This window comes from Pagrus major, chromosome 23 (genome assembly GCF_040436345.1).
Source record: "Pagrus major chromosome 23, Pma_NU_1.0".
Classification (NCBI taxonomy): domain Eukaryota; kingdom Metazoa; phylum Chordata; class Actinopteri; order Spariformes; family Sparidae; genus Pagrus; species Pagrus major.
Genome location: NC_133237.1, coordinates 27,024,751 through 27,041,775, shown reverse-complemented (window position 1 = coordinate 27,041,775; position 17,025 = coordinate 27,024,751). Strand labels below are relative to the sequence as shown.

The following is a 17,025-nucleotide window of genomic DNA, read 5'->3' as shown; positions in this document are numbered from 1 at the left end:
TTTCGGTGTGAAGCTTCTCCACCAGTTGCTGATTGTACTCAATTTCACGGTCTCGCTTTTTTATGAGCACCCTCAGCTGTTCAACCTCTGTGTGGAGCTCCTCCCTGAGAGATCTCAGTTGGTCCCTTTCAGCCGTGAGGTTGTCACACTTTTCAGCCAGAAGTGAACGTTGCTGGTGGAAATTCTCAACGCCAGCCAACACCTCCTCCTCCTGCCTCGTCTCTAGCTGGTCCTTAAGTTCACAGATTGATTGTTTCATATCAGATCTTTCGGTGTGAAGCTCCTCTACCAGTTGATGATTGTACTTAATTTCATAGTCTTGCTTTTTTATGAGCTCATCTTTGTCAAAGATGTGTTGCTCAGCCACATTCAGTCGGCACTGAAGATCCTGCAGAGCTGTTTTCAGGTTTTTGTTCTTTTCTTTCTGTTTCTCTGTCAGAGACTCATGTTGAGACAGCTCCTTGGCCATGCTGACATGCTGCTGCTTAAGAGAGTCTTCACTTTTCTTAAGAGCACGCACTGTGGCCGTCAGCTGTTTAATCTCCGCCTGGTTTGTCTCATTCAGACCTTTAAGTTGGACCCGCTCAGCAGTGAGATCGTTGACCCCCTCATTCAGAAGCTTCTCTTTGTTCTGAAGACTCTGCAGAGCCGCCCTCAGCTCGTGAATCTCTTCTTGTTTTTTGTCCGTCAGAGAATTAAGGTCGGTCACCTCATCAGTCAGACTCTGGTTCAGCTCACGTGTTATTTTCTGATGTACCTGCAGATGATGAACTTCTGCCCTCAGATTTTCATTCTCTGTCTCTTTTTCGTCCACGGTAGATTCAAGCAACGTCATCTTCTCAGTGACGTACTCATTCTGCACGTTCAGAGAGTTCTCACGGTGCTGCAGTTCCCGCACTTCTGCCAGATGGTTCTGTGTCTCAGTCTGAGCCGTCCTTTTCAGCTGTATAATCTCTGCCTGGTTTTTCTTATTCAGACTCTCATATCGGGCCTCCTCAGCAGTGAGTATTTCCACCTCCTTGTTCAGAAACTTCTCTTTGTTCTGAAGACTCTGCAGAGACACCCTCAGCTGTTCGACCTCTGTGTGGAGATCCTCCCTGAGAGATCTCAGTTGGTCCCTTTCAGCCGTGAGGTTGTCACACTTTTCAGCCAGAAGTGAACATTGCTGACGGAAATTGTCAACGCCAGCCAACACCTCCTCCTCCTGCCTCGTCTCTAGCTGGTCTTTAAGTTCACAGATTGATTGTTTCATATCAGATCTTTCAGTGTGAAGCTCCTTGGCCATGCTGACATGCTGCTGCTTAAGACAGTCTTCACTTTTCTTAAGAGCACGCACTGTGGCCGTCAGCTGTTTAATCTCTGCCTGGTTTGTCTCATTCAGACCTTTAAGTTGGACCCGCTCAGCAGTGAGATCGTTGACCTCCTCATTCAGAAACTTCTCTTTGTTCTGAAGGCTCTGCAGAGCCACCCTCAGCTCGTGAATCTCTTCTTGTTTCTTGTCCGTCAGAGATTCAAGTTCCTGCACTTCTGCCAGATGTTTCTGGGTCTCAGTCTGGGCCGTCCTTTTCAGCTGTTTAATCTCCACCTGGTTTTTCTTATTCAGACTCTCATATCGGGCCTCCTCAGCAGTGAGTATTTCCACCTGCTTGTTCAGAAACTTCTCTTTGTTCTGAAGACTCTGCAGAGACACCCTCAGCTGTTCAACCTCTGTGTGGAGCTCCTCCCTGAGAGATCTCAGTTGGTCCCTTTCAGCAGTGAGGTTGTCACACTTTTCAGCCAGAAGTGAACATTGCTGACGGAAATTTTCAACGCCAGCCAACACCTCCTCCTCCTGCCTCGTCTCTAGCTGGTCCTTAAGTTCACAGATTGATTGTTTCATATCAGATCTTTCAGTGTGAAGCTCCTCTAGCAGTTGATGATTGTACTCAATTTCACAGTCTTGCTTTGTTATGAACTCATCTTGATCAAAGATTTGTTGCTCAGCCACATTCAGTCGGCACTGAAGATTCTGCAGAGCTGTTTTCAGGTTTTTGTTCTTTTCTTTCTGTCTCTCTGTCAGAGACTCATGTTGAGACAGCTCCTTGGCCATGCTGACATGCTGCTGCTTAAGAGAGTCTTCACTTTTCTTAAGAGCACGCACTGTGGCCGTCAGCTGTTTAATCTCTGCCTGGTTTTCCTTATTCAGACTCTCATATCGGGCCTCCTCAGCAGTGAGTATTTCCACCTCCTCATTCAGAAACTTCTCTTTGTTCTGAAGACTCTGCAGAGACACCCTCAGCTGTTCGACCTCTGTGTGGAGCTCCTCCCTGAGAGATCTCAGTTGGTCCCTTTCAGCAGTGAGCTTGTCGCACTTTTCAGCCAGAAGTTTACATTGCTGACGGAAATTCTCAACACCAGCCAACACCTCCTCCTCCTGCCTCGTCTCTAGCTGCTCCTTAAGTTCACAGATTGATTGTTTCATATCAGATCTTTCAGTGTGAAACTCCTTGGCCATGCTGACATGCTGCTGCTTAAGAGCGTCTTCACTTCTCTTAAGAGCACGCACTGTGGCCGTCAGCTGTTTAATCTCTGCCTGGTTTGTCTCATTCAGACCTTTAAGTTGGACCCGCTCAGCAGTGAGATCGTTGACCCCCTCGTTCAGAAACTTCTCTTTGTTCTGAAGGCTCTGCAGAGCCGCCCTCAGCTCGTGAATCTCTTCTTGTTTCTTGTCCGTCAGAGATTCAAGTTCCCGCACTGCTGCCAGATGGTTCTGGGTCTCAGTCTGGGCCGTCCTGTTCAGCTGTTTAATCTCCGCTTGGTTTTTCTTACTCAGACTCTCGTATCGAGCCTCCTCAGCAGTGAGTATTTCCACCTGCCTGCGCAGAATCTTCTCTTCCTTCTTCATATCGTTTAACTCCAACTGAAGCTCGCTCACATCAGATTTGAGCTTGGCGTTCTCAGCCACCGTATTTTGTGACATCAGCTGAAGCTCACTAACTTGTGATTTGATCGACTCCAGCATTTCGTCCCTGACCTCCACCCGACCACGAGAAGTTCTGCCGGACGTCTCTGGCGCTTGAAGTCTTCGAGACTCCTGTGATCCAGGTACATATTCAGTGTCGGCCATAGCGAGGCGCCGAGCGGTAGATCTGTCTCGAGACATACTCAGTAATTCGGCTGTTCACAGCCTCTCGAATGAGAAAATGCTCGTGTGTAAATTCAGTAATTCAGTTAATAAATCCTCACCTGTGATAACTTACTCGCTTTCTAAAAATACTTGTCAATGGCAGCTTAACAAAGTTCACCAGCTTTATATGATATTCCAGAAGAGTGACGTCATCCGTGCCTTTGATGTCTGGCGACGTCATCACAATCAAAGGCAAATGAAAGGAAGTTGTATTCAATATTTACCTTTGATAAAAAGAAAAGAACGTGACAGACAGAACAATTCTGTTATTTACGTTTATTAAAAATAAATACATAAATAATTACGTTTTGTACGTCGCCATAAAATCGAACCAAAACCATTTCTAACACCTTTTGACGCACGACACGTCACCACGTCACCAAGACCGGCGCAGTGCGCACAGACAGAGTTTAATGTGTCAGTTCAGCATAAACGCGCCTGTGGATGTGTCTTTATTTTAATATCCTGTTTTTCAGTAGCTTTTGGAAAATCGTTAATGCAGAAATATGACATTTTGACTCAACAGTCAGTGAGAAGACATTTATTTTACACACCAAATAAAGAAAAACCCACCAGGTGATGTGTGTCAACACAAATATTTATATTATTCATTTAATTGTAAATACTTGGTGTAAGTGAACATTGTCAGTTTTACGATATCAATAAAAAAATACCACGAAACTGAACAAATACTCGCATTAATATTTCATTTTGTTATGAAGAGGCATTCAGTGACCTTTTCCGCGTTCCTCCTCATGGGGGCAGTGTTTCACCAGTGTGTCACTCAGAAAAACAGACTGAGTGTGAAGAGGTGGTGCATGTTGCTTGATGTGTGTATGTGTGTGTGTGTGTTTGTGCACGCACGTGTGTGTGTGTGCATTCTTCCCCAGCCTCCTCCTATGTGTGTGAAAAATGAGTATTCATAATGTCATGAATATTGACAATCTCTAAATTAAAATCAATCAAAACCATTGTCAGAACAAAACAAACAAACAAACAGACAAACTGACTGATGTATTTTTATGGATTAAAACACCGGCAATACATTAACAATTAGCCTCATCTTCACCAGCTGCAGCACCAGGGACTCTTACATATTAACACATCGGTAAATATAATACAACAACACAGTATATATTGTTCTGAAATGTCAGTTCTGCATAAAAAGCACTTTGTTCTTGATGAATCTTTTCAGTTAGTGACTGTTGCAGTAAACTTGATGTAAATTAGATGTAAATGTGCAAATGTCACAGTCATGACTTGCTGGGACACTTGAATAAAAAAGAGCCATTGCTTATGTTCCTGTGCTTCTCCTGCTATGACAAGTCAAAATGTCTGACGTGAACAAGGCCGACAGAATTTTCTTAGGTTGAATTGGCCCGATTCATTAACGAGCTCTTCATGTACGAACATGCTCATTTCTGACAAAAGGGGCCACAGTTCCCCCAAATAAAAGGACATTTCTGATCCTTCTGTAAGGTGCAACTGAGAAAATGCACATTCACGACTCAAAATTGGTGAAGGATATCGGGATATGGGTGCATGTATTTTGCCTGACAGTATATTTGCTGCTGTAATGGTTTTACTCATGGAGAGCCGTGTGTATCTGAGTTATGAAAAATGATTGTGTTTGTTTGTAGAAGTGCTTCAGCTCAGTCGTGGGGCTTCAACTCGAACGAGGGGTCAAACTCAAAACTCACATAAACACCGGTTCAGTGTGCGAAAGGCCTCGTAGTGGTGCCCCACAAGTCTCAACACAACTCCAGAGACGTCTGAGGGTTTTCAGAGGGACCAGTGTGTCTGATCAGACCAATCCGGAAAGACTTGGATTGATGATTGATGATTTGGATTTGGATCCCAGACACGATCCTCCAGACACAATGTACAGCAGCAGATAAGCTGCATAACAGTCACACTCACCAGAATAAATGTTGCATTATATGTTTCTTCAAAACACAGAAATGATAAAACTTTAGGTTTTTTTAATGCTGCGACAACGATACTTCATATTTTAGGTCTGGTTAGGTTTAGGAACAAGAATCACTAAAGAAAAGATCAAAGATCATGTTTTGGATTAAAATAATTGTTTTAAAAAATAATTGATAAATTCATCAATTCTCAGACAATCAAATGTAAAATCAGTCCAGTCTCCAGCTTTACTCCAACAGCCACACAGACGGTTAATGAAACGATGTCGTCAGCACTGACTCTGTACATTAAGCAGTGAACTCTGAGGAAAGCTTTTGGATGTCCTCTACCTCCCACACCTTTACATCGAGGATGAATGAACACATTTGTTTGACGACAGTAGAAATGTAAAAACAAGATGGCTGATCACACACAGTTCTCCCTCTGCGAGCTCCACTGCATTAACCGATGACACATAAACCTGTTGTTTCTGCTCGGATTCTCTGCTGCAAATTTACAAAAAGGTAAAATGTGACAGATGATGAGTCGTCAGTGACGAAGCTTCTCTGTTCTCTGCATTACTGCCTCTTCAAGTGCTGCTCTCAACTAACGTGTTACTATTTTATGCTTTCAACAAAACCAGGCAGAAGCTCAGATTCAACATGATCAATTTATTCTGAAAATGACACAGTTACTAAATAAAATGTCATTACTTTAATCCAAATATACAAAAATACATTTGAAAATACAAAAATAAATTGGTAGCAGCTCAGAGAGCTCACATGTAGCCATATGCTCCATATCCAGAGGACCGTTGGACTGGGACTGGGAGTGGGTTGATGATTTTAGTGATCTGGATTCGGTTTGGATCCCAGACACAATCCTCCTCCAAACCGCTCTTCACCATCCCACAGTTGGGTGGCACCCAGGCGGTGTCGTAGCCGTAGTCATGCCAGATCTTCTGATAAGGGTGGTATTGATGATTGATGGCGATCACTCTCCCCACGTTGACCAGAACCTTAATGACGGCCCTGTCAGACTCAGGGTGATCAATGGGATAGCGGCTCGCTTTCTGCAGGTCTCTGCTGAGGTAGACGCCACGGCCGAGCATCCCATCTGCAGACTGCTGAAAACCTGTTTTCAGGATGGACTGGGCAGCCTTCTTGGTGGTGCCATGGTACATGACGTACCTGTTACCATCTTTTGGCGCAGAGAGGCCCAGTCGAGTTACGCCATAGGGCAAATCAAAGTCATCTTCAGCCCACTGGTACGGCATGTTGGTGTCAGTATCGCTGCAGGAGAGAAGTTTATTACTGTTCAGATTCCAGTCAGATGATGAGTCGTCAGTGACGAAGCTTCTCTGTTCTCTGCATTACTGCCTCTTCAAGTGCTGCTCTCAACTAACGTGTTACTAATTAATGCTTTCAACAAAACCAGACAGAAGCTCAGATTTAACATGATCAATTTATTCTGACAATGACACAGTTACTAAATAAAATGTCATTTACTTTATTCCAAATATACAAAAATAAATTGGTAGCAGTTTGGAGAGCTCACTTGTAGCCATATGCTCCATATCCAGAGGAGGGTTGGACTGGGACTGGGAGTGGGTTGATGATTTTAGTGACCTGGATTCGTTTTGGATCCCAGACACAATCCTCCTCCAAACCGCTCTTCGTCATCCCACAGTTGGGTGGCACCCAGGCGGTGTCGTAGCCGTGGTCATGCCAGATCTTCTGATAAGGGTGGTTTTGCCGATCGATGATTTTCACTTTCCCCACGTTGACCAGAACCTTAAGGACGGCCCTGTCAGACTCAGGGTGATCAATGGGATAGCGGCTTGCTTTCTGCAGGTCTCTGCTGAGGTAGACGCCACGGCCGAGCATCCCATCTGCAGACTGGCGAAAACCTGTTTTCTTGATAGCTTGAGCGTTCTGCCTGGTGGTGCCATGGTACATGACGTACCTGTTCCCATCTTTTGGCGCAGAGGGGCCCAGTCGAGTTACGCCATAGGGCACATCAAAGTCATCTTCAGCCCACTGGTACTGCATGTTGGTGTCAGTATCGCTGCAGGAGAGAAGTTTATTACTGTTCAGATTCCAGTCAAACATGATAAACCCAAAAGTCGTACATTTAAAATGCATTACTTTGGGTCTGATGCAGCATGTTATCTGTAAAGTAACTAGTAATTAAAGTGATCAAATAAATGTAGTGGAGTACAAAGTGCAATATTTGCAGTACCTCAAAATTGCACTTAAGTACAGTACTTGAGTAAATGTACTTGGTTACATTCCATCACTACATAAACTGCTCTTCTGTTAAATGGATTCTTTCACAGTTTTCCAATCTTGACCTTCCAACTTGTCTGGTGAGAGTTTATTTCTGTTCCTCTCTCTTTCATAGTCATTCACAGTTCAACACGTGCGTTCACTTAGGACATTAGAAATACATCAGACAAGAAGCTCCCTGAGTCACAACATCATATTCTACTTAAAAGCAGAGTATTGCTAATTTTTACTATAAAAACTTCTGACTTTTTTGTCGTGAGAAGACAGAGTGTGTGTCCACGTACCTTTCTCAAAGTTCCTGCAGGAGTGCAGCTGTGGGTTCACGCTGCTTTATATAAGGATGTTCAGGACATCCCATACGGAATTTCCTTATATGTGCATTCAACTTTGACTTTCGTTTCACCTGTATGCTCGGTTTTATGACTTTCGTTTACAACAGACAGGATGTGCTTATTTGGGCGTGGTAGACACATCAGTGACGATGGGATTTCAAGGCCTCATGGGCATGTGTGAGCATGAGAGCAAAGTTTTTAATGCTCAGCAACTTTTATGAATCAAACCTGAGGAAGCTGTTGATGATGTTGCTGAAAAGATCTTTGAGATCTTAAAGAACATTTTTTATAAAAGGGACCTTTGTTACATGTCGTCCCTCATCGCTCTCCTGCCGTCTCGCTACACTCTGAGGCAAAAAATCCTGATTTGTGCAAAAACTTCTCTCTGTGACGGTAAAACAAGTTGTTCACTTGGTGTTGACAGTTTCATTTTGATGTTCAGTCTCGACCTGTGACACTATGAACTGCTGGTATATATGAGCTGTTGCTTCCAGACGCCTCCACCAGCTCCTGATAACGACTTTAAAGGAGCACTGTGTAGTTTTGGAGAAGAAATTCAAACTCAGAATTTTAATATTAATATTATATATAATATATATATTATATTATAAGTGAATAAACAAGCTGCTCTCGGAGGAGAATAAGGTCCCAGAACACTGTTTGAAGCTAGAAGGTGGCAGGGTCCGCCACATATAAAACAGTATGAAATTGTGTTGTCCTGGTGCTATTTGTAAGAAAAGTCGATTTTTGAGTCTCACTCTCAAAGCGTCACTTTTTGACGTGTTGGAAACGAGACTTTTCTTCCAAACGTCCTCTTTAAGTTCAGTTTGTTTGTTCAGTTTATTCAGCCATGAAAACAAAGGGAACCAATGTTTTTTTCTGATCTGAATTGAGTAGTGAAACAAAACTGAAAGAGAAACATGAAACAGCAAATATGCTTCGGAAAGTTTTTACACCATCTCCTTTAACTTCACCTGAAGCTGTTTGCGTGGGTGTTTTTTTCCTCTCTGTTGGAAAATGAAACCAAAGTGGACTCCTGAGTCATAAAGTCATAAAGTGAAGGTTTATTAAAACACAGTTCTGTGAACATCTTTGGTTGAATACGAGACCTCAGATAAACTCCGAGTCACAAGTCTCTGCATGAGATCAAACCGTCATAAACGAGAAGAGAAACAGTCTGTTCAGATTTCGTCATCAATCAGGCACGTTGTGACTGCTACTGCATTCAAACGACACAAACTACAGACGACAGGATGATTGTTGGCGCCTCGCTGCAGATAATGTCATCGTGTTGGGATCTTTAAGGGGATTTCTTCTTGTTGCTGCAGTAAAAATACAGCACATGGAGGCTGTTAACATGATGCGACACGCGTTATAAATAATTGGACACCCATCATAAGTGTAAATGAAAGATGAAAGTACGCAGTGAGAGTGTGGCACTATGGCAGTGTAGCTCTACATCACTGATAGAAAAACAAAATGCACTTTATTTTTCAGATAAGGTGACTCTGTAGGGATAAAGGCCGATATTCAGCATTTTATTGATTATCAGTCACATTGTTATTTGCTACTTTGGCTCTGTCTGTAGTTTCACTCAGTGTCCCGCCCACAACGCTATCTGATTGGTTACACGTCACGAGTTAGAGCCAATCAACGCTGAGTAATCTGAATCTGCAAAGTAACTAGAAACTAAAATTAACAAATAAATGTAGAGCAGAGGAAGCAGAAGTACCTGAAATTTGGTTATTCCAATTTTTGACGGTAAGATTCTTTATTTTTACGATAAAATATTGATTCCAAGTATCAGTTATCGATCTACTTGATTACCAGGCCCGGACTGGCCATAGGGAGAACCGGGAGTATTCCCGAAGCGCCGGCCTATGATTGGCCTTCGTCTCTCTCTCTTTTTTTTTTTCTTTAACAGGCTGCCGGCGTCGCGGCTATCTGACTTTTTTTTCTAAGTCAGAGAGGCAGGCCGGGCCAATCAGAGGCCACTCAGGCCAGCAGCATGTGAGGAGGACAAGACGATTGGTTTGTTTGGATTAACACCCACCCCAACAGTCCGCATCAACCACACAGACGTGTGTGTGTGTGTGTGTGTGTGTGTGTGTGTGTGTGTGTGTGTGGCGCTGGAGGAGGATGACGTGGCCAAATTCCTAAAACTGACTTATTTATTCAGCCCCAACCATGGTGCCATTAAAAAAAAAAGATGCGTCTGCAAGTCAATTATCTAAAAAACCACTGGTTCTTGTCAGTGTGAGGTCCAGGGACCCCCCAGGGTCCTTGAGGCTGTACACTTTCACACAGTGTAAACATGAAGCCTACTAGGCCCTGGCCTTGAAATTAAAATAAGGATTGGGATTTTAAAATCACTGATTTACAAGCCACTTTTTTTATTTATTTACTGCTTTTGAAATTATTTATTTGTGCAACAAATGGGATATAATCATTCCATTATAATGTATATGAATACAAGGGCAAATCAAGTGAGACACAGGCTGCACTATCTCACTGGATGAACTACAGTGTTGAACTACAGTGTTGAACTACAGTGTTGAACTACAGTGTGTGGAAAACACTGTCAGCACATGTTTGCTATTCAAAGGTGGTGATGGTGGTGACACGAGTCCTGCTGGTGCTTCAGGAGCAGCCGGTGCAGAGCAGTTGGCAGAAGGTTCAGAATCATTTCTACAGTAGAGCAACAACATGCAACAAGCTGCAGACACATGAACACCACCAGGCGCTGCCATTTGACATGAATGGCTCTCATTTGTAATAACAGCTGTCTTGGCACTACAGCATTATTCTATTAAGATCTAGTGTTGTTGAATGTTGCTGTCTGTTGCTGACTTGCTGTTGTGTCCCAGCTCAAACATGAAAGCTGTGTAGTCCAACCTTAGGTTCAGGTTGGGGTTCATTAGTATTCCCCGGTATGATAATTACAGCCTATATAAAATATTAGTCAAGATTATGTGATTGCTTATTAGGAACTATGCTCTCGGACTGTATTATACATCGCATATATGTGTCTGTCAGTGCGTGTGTGCGTGCATGTGCTCTGTGAACATGTGTTCAGAGACTGTCCCCTCACAGCTGATTAACTGTTTGATTTGGACTTAGTTGTCTTTGTTTATTAGGTTATATTGTAGGCTGCACATAAAAAATATGTGCCAATGAGGCAGTTGATATTCTACATGACTGTTTATGTTGAGCTGTAACCTCGGCACCACTTATTATGTAAAACCTTTATTCTCTTCTATGAAGTGTGTTAGTGGATTTTGCTGAGGATTGTTGTGTTACTGTATTTACCAGCCCAAACATAAAAGTTACTGTATATTCAACCTTAGATTGTACAAAAGGTCCCATATGTGGACTTCTATTTGGAATGCACTGTGTGTGTGTGTGTGTGTGTGTGTGTGTGTGTGTGTGTGTGTGTGTGCTTTCATGCGTGCCCATGCATGTAGGTGTGGGTGTTCATGCCAGGTCTTCTGATGAGGGTGGTTTTGGTGATTGATGGCGATCACTCTCCCCACGTTGACCAGAACCTTAATGACGACCTTGTCAGACTCAGGGTGATCAATGGGATAGCGGCTCGCTTTCTGCAGGTCTCTGCTGAGGTAGACGCTGCGGCCGAGCATCCCGAATTTAGACTGCTGAAAACCTGTTTTCAGGATGGCTTGAGCACTCTGCCTGGTGGTGCCATGGTGCGTGACGTACCTCTTACCATCTTTTGGCGCAGAGAGGCCCAGTCGACCGACGCCAGGGGGCACAGCAAAGGCAAAGTCATCTTCAGCCCACTGGTACTGCATGTTGGTGTCAGTATCGCTGCAGGAGAGAAGTTTATTACTGTTCAGATTCCAGTCAGATGATGAGTCGTCAGTGACGAAGCTTCTCTGTTCTCTGCATTGCTGCCTCTTCAAGTGCTGCTTTCAACTAACGTGTTACTATTTAATGCTTTCAACAAAACCAGACAGAAGCTCAGATTTAACATGATCAATTTATTCTGACAATGACACAGTTACTAAATAAAATGTCATTTACTTTATTCCAAATATACAAAAATAAATTGGTAGCAGCTCAGAGAGCTCACTTGTAGCCATATGCTCCAAATCCAAAGAGCGGATGGACTGGGAGTTGGACTGGGCGTGGGTTGATGATTTTAGTGATCTCGATTCGGTTTGGATCCCAGACACAATCCTCCTCCAAACCGCTCTTCGTCATCCCACAGTTGGGTGGCACCCAGGCGGTGTCGTAGCCGTAGTCATGCCAGATCTTCTGATAAGGGTGGTTTTGGTGATTGATGGCGATCACTTTCCCCACGTTGACCAGAACCTTAATGACAACCTTGTCAGACTCAGGGTGATCAATGGGGTAGCGGCTCGCTTTCTGCAGGTCTCTGCTGAGGTAGACGCCGCGGCCGAGCATCCCGTCTGCAGACTGGCGAAAACCTGATATCAGGATGGATTGAGCATTCTGCTTGGTGGTGCCATGGTACATGACGTACCTGTTACCATCTTTTGGCGCAGAGGGGCCCAGTCGAGTTACGCCATAGGGCAAATCAAAGTCATCTTCAGCCCACTGGTACTGCATGTTGGTGTCAGTATCGCTGTAGGAGAGAAGTTTATTACTGTTCAGATTCCAGTCAAACATGATAAACCCAAAAGTCGTACTTGAGTAAAAGTAAAGATATCATGTTAAAATATGACTAAAGTCACCCAAATGAAAAGTACTTGAGTAAAAGTCTTTATGTATCTAATATTTACTCTACTTAAAGTGTAACTCTCGCCAAAATGCAACCTAGGCTTTTTTTGTGAATGTACCTGAGTCAAACCTTTGTGTAAAAGCATAATTACGACGAAAAAGCCACTTTTAAGATTTACCTTAGTTTCGTTGTCGGGTCAAAATCATCTTCAATGGTGTGCGAGGGGCAACTTTACGGTAGCATCAAAATCGCTATTTTTAAACACTAAGGAGACTCGACACAACATGAAACTTTGCTCGTAGCATCACCAGGGTCTCTACACATGAACACAAGCATTGACTCGGGTACATTCACAAAAAAAGCCTAGGTTGCATTTTGGCCAGAGTTACACTTTAAGTATCAAAAGTACAAGTAAGAGTAATTATACACTGTATGTAATCTGTAAAGTAACTAGTAATTAAAGTGATCAAATAAATGTAGTGGAGTACAAAGTGTAATATTTGCAGTACCTCAAAATTGCACTTAAGTACAGTACTTGAGTAAATGTACTGAGAAATGTACCGTTTCTCTCTTTGATTAAACACAGTTCAACATGTGCGTTCACTTAGGACATTAGAAATACATCAGACAAGAAGCTCCCTGTGGAGTCACAACATCATATTGTACTGAAGGTTTAATTAAAAGCAGACTAACATCATCTCCTCATACTCGAGTATTGATAATTTTACAATAAAAACTTCTGACTTTTTTGTCGTGAGAAGACAGAGTGTGTGTCCACGTACCTTTCTCAAAGTTCCTGCAGGAGTGCAGCTGTGGGTTCACGCTGCTTTATATAAGGATGTTCAGGACATCCCATAGGGAAATTCCTTATATGTGCATTCAACTTTGACTTTCGTTTCACCTGTATGCTCGGTTTTATGACTTTCGTTTACAACGGGACAAGATGTGCTTATTTACAACAGTGACATTGTGATTTCAAGGCCTCATGGGCATGTGTGAGCATAAGAGTTATGCAGCTTTGCAGGCCTCCACTATTGGGTTATTAGATGTGTACTTTTACTTCTTTTTTTGAATGCTGCGACAACGATACTAGATATTTTAGGTCTGGTCAGGGTTAGGAACAAGAATCAGTAAAGAAAAGATCATGTTTTGGATTGAAATAATTGTTTTTGTCGCAACGAATACAGCTGGAAATTGTCCCGATGTCTTATTGAAATGATCTGGGTTTGGCTGTTGCTCAGGAAAGTTCAGATGTAAACAAACTTTTTTTTACATTCTGATAAATTCATCCATTCTCAGACAAACAAATGTTAAATCAGTCCAGTCTCCAGGATATAAGGTTTCTGCAAACCACAGATACATACAAGGTTTTATCTTTTAGATTATTAGCCACCTGTCGCAGCTGGACATGGAGGTGAAGTTAGTGACATCATTACTGCCAAATGGGCGACCACATTTCGAGTCGAGGAGACCTGCAGACTTCTCCGTCTGTTTTTGTGGCGACCAAAACAGGTATTTTAAGTCAAACGTGATGTTTTCCTGAACCTAACCAGGTGGTTCTTGTGCCTAAACAGAACCAGAGCATGAACACAGTGTTGTGACGAGAGAGAAATAGAAAATTCAACATAAATGAGCAGAAAGTTGCAACATAAAGAAAAGTCCAGTGTGAACATCTCTGTGGTTTTGAGTTTTGTAGATCAGGTGTGTCAGTTACAAACAGGCTTCTTTAAACCTGCTTAAGCAAAGTTTTTATTTTAAAGGAGCACTGTGTAGTTTTGGAGAAGAAATTCAAACTCAGAATTTTAATATTTCCATAAGTGAATAAACAAGCTGCTCTCAGAGGAGAATAAGGTCCCAGAACACTGTTTGAAGCTAGAAGGTGGCAGGGTCCGCCACATATAAACAAAGTAAAACAGTATGAAATTGTGTTGTCCTGGTGCTATTTGTAAGAAAAGTCGATTTTTGAGTTTTTGAGTTTTTGATTCAGCCATGAAAACAAAGGGAACCAAGGTTTTTTTCTGATCTGAATTAAGAAGTAAAACAAAACTGAACGCTTGAAACAGCAAATATGCTTCGGAAAGTTTTTACACCATCTCCTTTAACTTCACCTGAAGCTGTTTGCGTGGGTGTTTTTTTTCTCTCTGTTGGAAAATGAAACCAAAGTGGACTCCAGAATCATAAAGTCATAAAGTGAAGGTTTATTAAAAACAAACACAGTTCTGTGAACATCTTTGGTTGAATACGAGACCTCAGATAAACTCCGAGTCACAAGTCTCTGCATGAGATCAAACCGTCATAAACGAGAAGAGAAACAGTCTGTTCAGATTTCGTCATCAATCAGGCACGTTGTGACTGCTACTGCATTCAAACGACACAAACTACAGGCGACAGGATGATTGTTGGCGCCTCGCTGCAGATAATGTCATCGTGTTGGGATCTTTAAGGGGATTTCTTCTTGTTGCTGCAGTAAAAATACAGCACATGGAGGTTGTCAACATGATGCGACACACGTTATAAATAATTGGACACCCATCATAAGTGTAAATGAAAGATGAAAGTACGCAGTGAGAGTGTGGCACTATGGCAGTGTAGCTCTACATCACTGATAAAAAAACAAATTGCACTTTATTTTTCAGATAAGGTGACTCTGTAGGGATAAAGGCCGATATTCAGCATTTTATTGATTATCAGTCACATTGTTATTTGCTACTTTGGCTCTGTCTGTAGTCTCACTCAGTGTCCCGCCCACAGCGCTATCTGATTGGTTACACGTCACGAGTTAGAGCCAATCAACGCTGAATGAGTCTGCAAAGTAACTAGAAACTAAAATTAACAAATAAATGTAGAGCAGAGGAAGCAGAAGTACCTGAAATTTGGTTATTCCAATTTTTGACGCTATGATTCTTTATTTTTATGATAAAATATTGATTCCAAGTATCAGTTATCGATCTACTTGATTACCAGGCCCGGACTGGCCATAGGGAGAACCGGGAGTATTCCCGAAGCGCCGGCCTATGATTGGCCTTCGTCTCTCTCTCTTTTTTTTTTTCTTTAACAGGCTGCCGGCGTCGTGACTATCTGACTTTTTTTTCTAAGTCAGAGAGGCAGGCCGGGCCAATCAGAGGCCACTCAGGCCAGCAGCATGTGAGGAGGACAAGACGATTGGTTTGTTTGGATTAACACCCACCCCAACAGTCCGCATCAACCACACAGACGTGTGTGTGTGTGTGTGTGTGTGTGTGGCGCTGGAGGAGGATGACGTGGCCAAATTCCTAAAACTGACTTATTTATTCAGCCCCAACCATGGTGCCATTAAAAAAAAAAGATGCGTCTGCAAGTCAATTATCTAAAAAAAACCACTGGTTCTTGTCAGTGTGAGGTCCAGGGACCCCCCAGGGTCCTTGAGGCTGTACACTTTCACACAGTGTAAACATGCAGCCTACTAGGCCCTGGCCTTGAAATTAAAATAAGGATTGGGATTTTAAAATCACTGATTTACAAGCCACTTTTTTTATTTATTTACTGCTTTTGAAATTATTTATTTGTGCAACAAATGGGATATAATCATTCCATTATAATGTATATGAATACAAGGGCAAATCCAGTGAGACACAGGCTGCACTATCTCACTGGATGAACTACAGTGTTGAACTACAGTGTTGAACTACAGTGTGTGGAAAACACTGTCAGCACATGTTTGCTATTCAAAGGTGGTGATGGTGGTGACACGAGTCCTGCTGGTGCTTCAGGAGCAGCCGGTGCAGAGCAGTTGGCAGAAGGTTCAGAATCATTTCTACAGTAGAGCAACAACATGCAACAAGCTGCAGACACATGAACACCACCAGGCGCTGCCGTTTGACATGAATGGCTCTCATTTGTAATAACAGCTGTCTTGGCCCTGCAGCATTATTCTATTAAGATCTAGTGTTGTTGAATGTTGCTGTCTGTTGCTGACTTGCTGTTGTGTCCCAGCTCAAACATGAAAGCTGTGTAGTCCAACCTTAGGTTCAGGTTGGGGTTCATTAGTATTCCCCGGTATGATAATTACAGCCTATATAAAATATTAGTCAATATTATGTGATTGCTTATTAGGAACTATGCTCTCGGACTGTATTATACATCGCATATATGTGTCTGTCAGTGTGTGTGTGCGTGCATGTGTTGTGTGAACATGTGTTCAGAGACTGTCCCCTCACAGCTGATTAATTGTTTGATTTGGACTTAGTTGTCTTTGTTTATTAGGTTATATTGTAGGCTGCACATAAAAAATATGTGCCAATGAGGCAGTTGATATTCTACATGACATGACTGTTTATGTTGAGCTGTAACCTCGGCACCACTTATTATGTAAAACCTTTATTCTCTTCTATGAAGTGTGTTAGTGGATTTTGCTGAGGATTGTTGTGTTACTGTATTTACCAGCCCAAACATAAAAGTTACTGTATATTCAACCTTAGATTGTACAAAAGGTCCCATATGTGGACTTCTATTTGGAATGCACTGTGTGTGTGTGTGTGTGTGTGTGTGTGTGTGTGTGTGTGTGTGTGTGTGTGTGTGTGTGTGTGCTTTCATGCGTGCCCATGCATGTAGGTGTGGGTGTTCATGCCAGGTGTCTTCTGATAAGGGTGG

The 17,025-nt window shown here is 42.6% G+C and overlaps 1 protein-coding gene across 1 annotated transcript; it reads right to left on the bottom strand.

Moving 5' to 3' along the window:
- Positions 1-10,510: 10,510 nt before the first annotated feature.
- Positions 10,511-13,211, bottom strand: LOC141019996 (uncharacterized). Its single transcript, XM_073495032.1, has 4 exons — positions 13,179-13,211; positions 11,785-12,300; positions 11,175-11,519; positions 10,511-10,589 (listed from the first exon to the last, which is right to left on the bottom strand). Exons 2-4 carry the CDS (start codon positions 12,282-12,284, stop codon positions 10,511-10,513), a joined length of 924 nt encoding a protein of 307 aa, XP_073351133.1. The 5' UTR covers positions 12,285-12,300; positions 13,179-13,211.
- Between the last annotated feature and the right edge of the window lie 3,814 nt (positions 13,212-17,025).

Bases quoted from the DNA above. Each gene is read 5' to 3' on its own strand.
- LOC141019996 (XM_073495032.1), bottom strand. From the start codon at position 12,284: ATGCAGTACCAGTGGGCTGAAGATGACTTTGATTTGCCCTATGGCGTA. The intron at 11,520-11,784 runs GTGAGCTCTCTG...TCTCTCCTGCAG, and splicing joins TTTGGAGCATATGGCTACAA to CGATACTGACACCAACATGC. The intron at 10,590-11,174 runs GCATGAACACCC...CCTGAACCTAAG, and splicing joins CACCCTCATCAGAAGACCTG to GTTGGACTACACAGCTTTCA.